At 33.3% G+C, this 7680-nt stretch overlaps 1 protein-coding gene across 1 annotated transcript; it reads left to right on the top strand.

Moving 5' to 3' along the window:
* Positions 1 to 107: 107 nt before the first annotated feature.
* LOC125076056 (enkurin) lies at positions 108 to 1164 on the top strand. Its single transcript, XM_047687995.1, has 4 exons — positions 108 to 193; positions 294 to 584; positions 660 to 876; positions 950 to 1164. The coding sequence occupies exons 1-4, from the start codon at positions 108 to 110 to the stop codon at positions 1118 to 1120; spliced, it is 765 nt and encodes a 254-aa protein (XP_047543951.1). The 3' UTR covers positions 1121 to 1164.
* Positions 1165 to 7680: the final 6516 nt, after the last annotated feature.

Raw genomic sequence — 7680 nt, 5'->3', positions numbered from 1 at the left:
AACAACATTGCATGGCAATCATAATTATATATATTACAATGAAAAATATTGTTTCCATAACAACAGGTTGTTAAATTTAGACATTTTATTATCAATTTATATTAATAATGTCTGTAGTAGAAATTATAGATCACGATGAAGTTATTTATAGAATATTAGATAAACCTCCACCAGAACCGCCAAAAACTCCTAGGTACTTACATGTTTTCTTAAATAGTTGTAAATATGTTATTTAAGTAATTTTTTTATAACAAATAAGGTCCAATCATAAAATTAATATTATTTTAATTTAGATATGAATCCGAATTGGAAAAGCAACTGAAAGAGTTAAAAATACCAAAGCTTCAGAAAACATTTGGTTACGCTGAAACACCATTAAATCCCCCTGACCAATTCTTAAAAAAGGGAGAAGGTATTGGTCAACCAATTAAGAAATCTGATCACAAATGTTACGTGTCTGGAAAACTTCCACCTGTTCCGAGGCGCACTGTTTCGGGTAAAAAGGCCGAAAAACCTAAAACTAATTTCAAAGTGTTAAATATTAAAAAAGCTATAAAAACCAAGCCCAAGCCTGTGGAACCAAGGTAGGTTCATGTGTTTATTTTTTGTAATAATTTATAATTCCATATCCTCCTTGATTTCTTGTATGTCTTTTATAGACTAGTAGACACTAGAGATGGGCATATAAAAAAGATAAAAGGATCTGGAGAAATTCCTGAATACTGCTTAAGAAAAGATTTTGGACAAATGCCAGCATATTTAGTAAACCGGAATAGACGAATTCAAAAGAAAATTGACAAAATTAAGTACGCCGAAGAACACAAAGAAAGCTTGTGCAAACTGATTAGTGAACAGGAGAGACAAGCTTTACTTAAAGTAAGTTCTTATACTAATAATAAATATAGTAACTCCAAAAACTGTAATTACGTCACTATTTATTTTATTTTAGGACTTGAAATATAACTGGCAGCTTTTGCAAAAAGACTTTCTCCAGCTACCTATGCTGACTGATACCATTCCGAAGATTCTACGAAAAACAAAAATGGAACAGGAATTACGTCAGCTCGAAAAAGACATAGCTTTAATAGAATCAAATCCCTATATCTATATTTATGATTGAAATACTTTGGCAAACTTTGAATTAAAACACATCCTCGAACATTACTTGAATATTTTTAATCTTATTTTTGAAATTACATGTGACATGAATATTTATTTATTTTTTAGTTTTTAAATAAATGATGGAACCAAAATAATTTATGCTTTATTATTTTCTTTTATGTGCACATATTAAGTAGTTATAAAATAATAACATCAATCAAATGCACATCGTAATAAATCGAATTAGGTTGTTTACTTGAAAATTCAAAGAGGTAAGTTGCAATAGATTGACGATGACATCAATCTAATGCAATTTGTGTCTACTTTGCTTTCTTACAAGGAAAATAAATTCATTTTTCTTTACGTAATGAGAGGCTAGGAGTATACTCTTTGAGCTTGTTTGATGCCGATGGGGTAGGTTTATATTTGGATAAATAACAAAAAAACAAACTGGCAATGTCTTAAACCAACAATATTTATTAAGAAAAAAATCACAAAATATGCATTGTTGAGCTACTTAGGTATCCTAATTGACTAGATCGAATTATAAACTAATGCACAGTACAGGGGATCAATTCTGCTAACTTATAACGGTAGCCATACGTTCCCGATTCTATTCCGATCAAACTTCTTTTTGATTATTCCTCAAAAAATAATCTCAGTTAAATCATAACTGAGGACAATTCTTCTTATTTATTTCGGTTACGACACAATGCCGAATATAATCCGATGACCTTTGATCGAAACGCAACTGGATCGATGCGTTAGTAGAATCTGAAAACGACTGAACGGCACCGATTGCGTTGCGTTTCGATTGCGATAGTGTCAATTTGTTAGTAGAATTGGGCCCCTGACACTTGTCTTGAGATCTAATACTAAATGTAGATATGTCGCGCTTCATTGAAAACAACACCGGTACATAATCATATTAGCAAATTTATATTTTAACAAATGTCTTTATTGAACACTTAAACAATTTGGCATCGTCTCTACTAGAGTTAATTTAAAATAGATCCCTAAGTATCTAATTGAACTAACGGTAAAGTTTTATTATTGCACGATTATTTAAAACTGCCTTCTTAAATATACTTAGCGTAGCTTTACACTATCGTAATAAATTTAACTATCATGTAGTGGAAGATTTTGAACGGTTTAAAGGGAATATTTAATTATTTATCACACTAAGGTTTACGTGATTTTTTTGTACCTAAAATTTATAATTTATTATTGATTGCAATTTTGTACATACGTTAATTATTCTTTGCACAGATTCGTTGCAGTGTGTCTAGCTTTTACTGGTAAACTAAAGTTCGTAAATACCAGATTCTTAAAGAAGTGGATGGAATTAGGAAATTATTTTTATAACGATAAACAGAAAATAATAATTCAGTACGGAATTAACAAATACATTTTTTCCGTTCAGATCAACTGACAAGCATCAAGTGACATGTTGAAAAAATAATCATATTATTACAAATACAATTTATCTTTACTTGACACGTTCACTACTGATGTGAAATATGTAATAGTGAACATCTTATTACTAGACTAAGTAAACAAAAAAAATATATATATATATTGTTGAACGCAGACTGAGTGACGTGGCTTGGGAAGTGACGTCACCGGACAGACGACGTGGCATAAGAAAATATATGACACACGCGGCGAGGCAGCCATATTTAGTTGACATAAGAGATAGAATAGAATAGTCGGTTGCTTAAGATATGAGTTCTTTAATGTTTTTGTTATTTTGCTGTATATAATTGTTACTTGTGTATAATTTTTCAATATTTGATGAATGATAGATTATATCAGAAGTGGGATTGGGTTTATGCCCTATCCGACTCGCCTTCTGACATTTTCTTATATTTCTCACGCATGGACGCTCATAGCCTTCATAAATTTTTTTGAATTTAACGTTTTTAAATTTTTTCTCTTTAAAGGTGTGATGATTACTTTGATTTTTGATTTCAGATTTTATGCTATATGGTTATACTAACGTTGTTAGTATTTTGTTAATAATGTCTGACCAAAAGCGTGAAAGACGTAGCCGAGAAAGAGGACGAAGTCGACATGGCCGGCATCGTGACAAGTCCTCTAGTAATGTTAGACGTCAGATGGATTTGATTCTTGAACGTCTAAATAAATTAGAAGGTAATAATGTGCAACAATCGCCAACGTCGGAAGCCGCGACTACACGGGTACCTTCGGACCTTGGCACACGGACGCCGCAGGTGACAAAGAATGTAGAAGGGGCAGGCGCTGGGTCTTCCTCGAGGACTCAATCTGTGAGTGGTATCACTGATGCAGAAATGACCACCACTGAGCGAATTGTAGATGCATTTCGTTCTATAAATACTTTGGTAAATCATTCATTTTATATTTCTAACTTTGATCCCAGTGTTCATGACATTGATGTTTGGTGCGATGAGGTAGATCGCGCGATAGCTATTAACAAATGGAGTGATAATGAATGCCTCCCTCGTATAGGGAATTGTCTTAAAGGTGACGCTAGATTATGGCCTAATGAGTGGGTTACAACAGATCGTAGTTGGAGTAATTTTAAGAGAGAATTTAAGCCATTATGTCCAAAAAAACCCGACGCTGCAAATATTTTATTTGATGTCATGAATACGGAATCAAATAATTATCCCACCTATGCGGATTATGCACGTCGTTCGTTACTTCGTCTCCGAATCGTTCGGGGATAAAGTGATGAATTTATGTCTGCAATAATTATTTGTGGTATCACAGATTCACAATTACGCGCTGCCGTAACTAACGCAAAATTGATGCCTTATGATTTGGTAAATTGAAGTCAGAAACACGAAATAGGGACAATGTTAACTTCTGTATGGAAAAAAAAGATACAAGCGATAATGATGTGGTAGTAGCAGCTATATGTGGTGTACCTGTAGACATTTTAATTGACAGCGGTTCTACTATTTCTCTAATTTCCTTGTCTTTACTGAAACATTTTGATTGTGTTCGGAAACCATGTTTTCTTGTTTTAAGAGGTATAGGAGGACAAGAAATAGAAATCACTCAATATGTCACTTTACCGATTGAGTTTGATGAAATTACATTAGAGGTAGAATTATTCGTAGTTTCATCAGAACTTATGAACAGTCCTGTAATTATAGGCACTGATGTACTTAGCCGTGAATGAGCTACATACGTTCGTACGTGATCGTCAATATTTAAAACATGTTTCCAATGAGGTGACTGATGTGTTTACGGTTGAGTCTCATAGAAATATACTCTTAAAAACCAAAGTTATTGATGATAATTTACAACATTTACACGAAGTTATTCGTAAGTTTTCAGGATATTTTATAACGGTAACTTCAACAGAAAAAAGGTATTATGTCAATCAGTAAATATTCGAACGTATCGCCTTTCTTAGGTAGAGGTAAGTGTCAGCGAATTCCTCAACATAAAGATTGCAAGAGAATCCATTTAGCCACGAAAAAAGACGGCACGCATCGTATGTGCATTGATTTTCGCGAGCAACTTTTACCCCCTCTGATTGTTGAACAGTGGATAATTTTTAACAAACTCCGTCACCCCGTCGAATCTGGTAAAGTCCTTTTCTATGATAGTTTGAGTAACATGATTAAAGACTGGTTTACTACTAAATGTAAGTGTTGAAAATTTTAACTGATGTCCGATTTTCCATAACTTTATGAAAGCGTTCTTTCAATCAACAAGAAGTGTGTACAATAAGTTATGTCAGGAACAGCCGAGCATACAGAGGGATCTGTGGTACCTTGACGAGGCGAGTGAACTGATGAAGCCTATGCTGCATAATGTGAGAGTAAGTAAAAGACATGCTTCACGTCGTGCCTCTGTCTTATATACCTGAGATATGCTTCACGTCGTGCCTCTATCTCGTACATTTGGGATAGCCTCACGTCGTGCTTCCTCCCTTATGTTTGGTTTTTGAGATATGCTTCACGTCGTGCCTCTATCTCGTACATTTGGGATAGCCTCACGTCGTGCTTCCTCCCTTATGTTTGGTTTTTGAGATATGCTTCACGTCGTGCCTCTATCTCGTACATTTGGGATAGCCTCACGTCGTGCTTCCTCCCTTATGTTTGGTTTTTGAGATATGCTTCACGTCGTGCCTCTATCTCGTACATTTGGGATAGCCTCACGTCGTGCTTCCTCCCTTATGTTTAGTTTGTGAGATATGCTTCACGTCGTGCCTCTATCTCGTACATTTGGGATAGCCTCACGTCGTGCTTCCTCCCTTATGTCACAAACTATGAGATATGCTTCACGTTGTGCCTCTATCTCACTTGTTAATAGCTTCATAGCGTAATTTATCTTCTAAGATGTTTTATGTTTTTTTTTGGTAGGTGCAGACTCATCAAATGATGAGGCCATTCGAGATCAAGTTGCTGGAACTGAAGATGTTCAACCTAATACCTCGTCAGAAGCGGGGCCTAGCAGAGAAGTACAGACACATTCAACAAAAGAGAACGAGGACGTTCTCATGTCAGGAGAGGCCGTGTTGAACGCAGACTGAGTGACGTGGCTTGGGAAGTGACGTCACCGGACAGACGACGTGGCATAAGAAAATATATGACACACGCGGCGAGGCAGCCATATTTAGTTGACATAAGAGATAGAATAGAATAGTCGGTTGCTTAAGATATGAGTTCTTTAATGTTTTTGTTATTTTGCTGTATATAATTGTTACTTGTGTATAATTTTTCAATATTTGATGAATGATAGATTATAATATATTATATTAATATATTCGTTTCATTTATATTTATGTATTTACCAACGATACCCACCAAAGGTTTATATAAGATACCGACGCAATTTAGAATTCTTTCATACTTGTCATTAAAAAAAAAAGAAAAGTAAAACACAATCATTAACCATTTCTTAAAAATCTGGTATTTTCGGAATTATAAATATATAACTAGCTTATTAACAACAGATATCATTCAATAGTGCCTTATATTACATACAAAAATAAATGCGCTTTTTTTAAAACTAGCGAGAGATTTCGAAAATATAGATTCGATTAATTTGGAGGGAATTTAATAAGTCCAAATCTCCAAACCTATAGTTCATTCCAACACACTTTTATTTCCAAAAAACATAACACTTTACACTTTCTTATTTTTAAGGCTTTTGGTATAGTAAAAACAAAAAAGTTTCAACAGTTCACAAATGCAACAGTTCTCGATACTTGAATGGTTTTTGTAAATATTGGCACAATTTGGGTTTATTTATAACTTGCGCAAATTCACTTTAAATTATCTATGCATATTCGAATTGCAGAAATAATAAAGCAATTTAATTTTCTAAGCAATACAAGAAAAACAGTCAAAACGTAAACATAAATAACATTAAATCCTCAGCTCTGTCTTTTTCAACATAAATATTACAAAAAATGTATAAGTTTAAAAATGTTAATGCTTTACTTAGATACGTCTTTTAATATAATTAATATAAAATTGAAATGGACTACAGGTACGCGTATTATCTGACTATTAGAAAAATCTAACGAGGACTAGCGACTACTAGTTTTTTTTCACAAGAACATATCGCTATACTACTAATTACTTTAGGAATCATTAATTTATTACGAAAATTCTTAATATTATTTATTCTCTAAGAAATTAAGGCAAATCCAAAAAGGTTCTTTATATTTTATCCCAAATCACGAAGCTAATCGACCGATTTTGACACGAATTTTATAATTATATTCCTTGATCTTTGAAGTGCGGTGCGATAATCCTAATGGCAGTGCTAATTCCACGAGTGCATAATTTTATATTATTATCGGTTCTTCGAAGGGAAGTATAACGAGTATAATTATAATCTACTCTATTAAAACCCGTCTGTATGGTAATTCATATATCAACAAAGAGCATTCGCGTGTTATGGGCAATCAATACATCAGTGTCACGATATTGAACCGAGGACAAGGATGGAAGGCACATATCACCTCCAAGCATTATATTACAACGCACTTGTAACAAAGGTATGTTATGAAATATTCGCGAATATCAATTTTGACGAGTATCACATTGATTTAGTCATTTTGGCAGTATCAAACGAGTAAAATACAGTACATTAGAAATGATACATACTGTTCGTACTGAATACAACAGATTTATATAAAGCTTACATTCAAAGTTGTAACAATTACGTAATGATGTGGTTGCTGAGCTTACAAACGAATGCTCTTCGTTCACGAAGGGTTTCAACCCTCCAATGGATTCCCGGAGGACGAACGCAAAAATGCAATTCGATATAGACATTGATCACCAAAGATGTAGACTGCACATTTTGAATATCATATCATATTAGAATATTTCATTTATAGTCAAAAACCGAACCTTGAGTTTAATTTTAACTTGCTTATTCTAAATGTTAAAAAGTCAATTACAAATGCCCATAAACTTAGTTTATCTTAAAAACTACTTAATATATATAACTAAAAATACTGTTAATAAATAAAAATTACACGTGTCACAAATACTTTAACTATAACGAAATCAATATAAGGTGTATGTTTAATACAAATATTACTATAACTTTAATAAATTACTT

The sequence above is a fragment of the Vanessa atalanta genome, chromosome Z (genome assembly GCF_905147765.1).
Source record: "Vanessa atalanta chromosome Z, ilVanAtal1.2, whole genome shotgun sequence".
NCBI classification, from domain to species: Eukaryota; Metazoa; Arthropoda; class Insecta; order Lepidoptera; family Nymphalidae; genus Vanessa; species Vanessa atalanta.
The sequence above is the reverse complement of the archived record's forward strand: the minus strand, read 5'-3'. Positions and strand labels throughout refer to the sequence as shown.

Coding starts and splice junctions, on each gene's coding strand:
- LOC125076056 (XM_047687995.1), top strand. CDS start 108: ATGTCTGTAGTAGAAATTATAGATCACGATGAAGTTATTTATAGAATA. Junction 585..659: donor CCCAAGCCTGTGGAACCAAG/GTAGGTTCATGT, acceptor TGTCTTTTATAG/ACTAGTAGACACTAGAGATG. Junction 877..949: donor AGAGACAAGCTTTACTTAAA/GTAAGTTCTTAT, acceptor ATTTTATTTTAG/GACTTGAAATATAACTGGCA.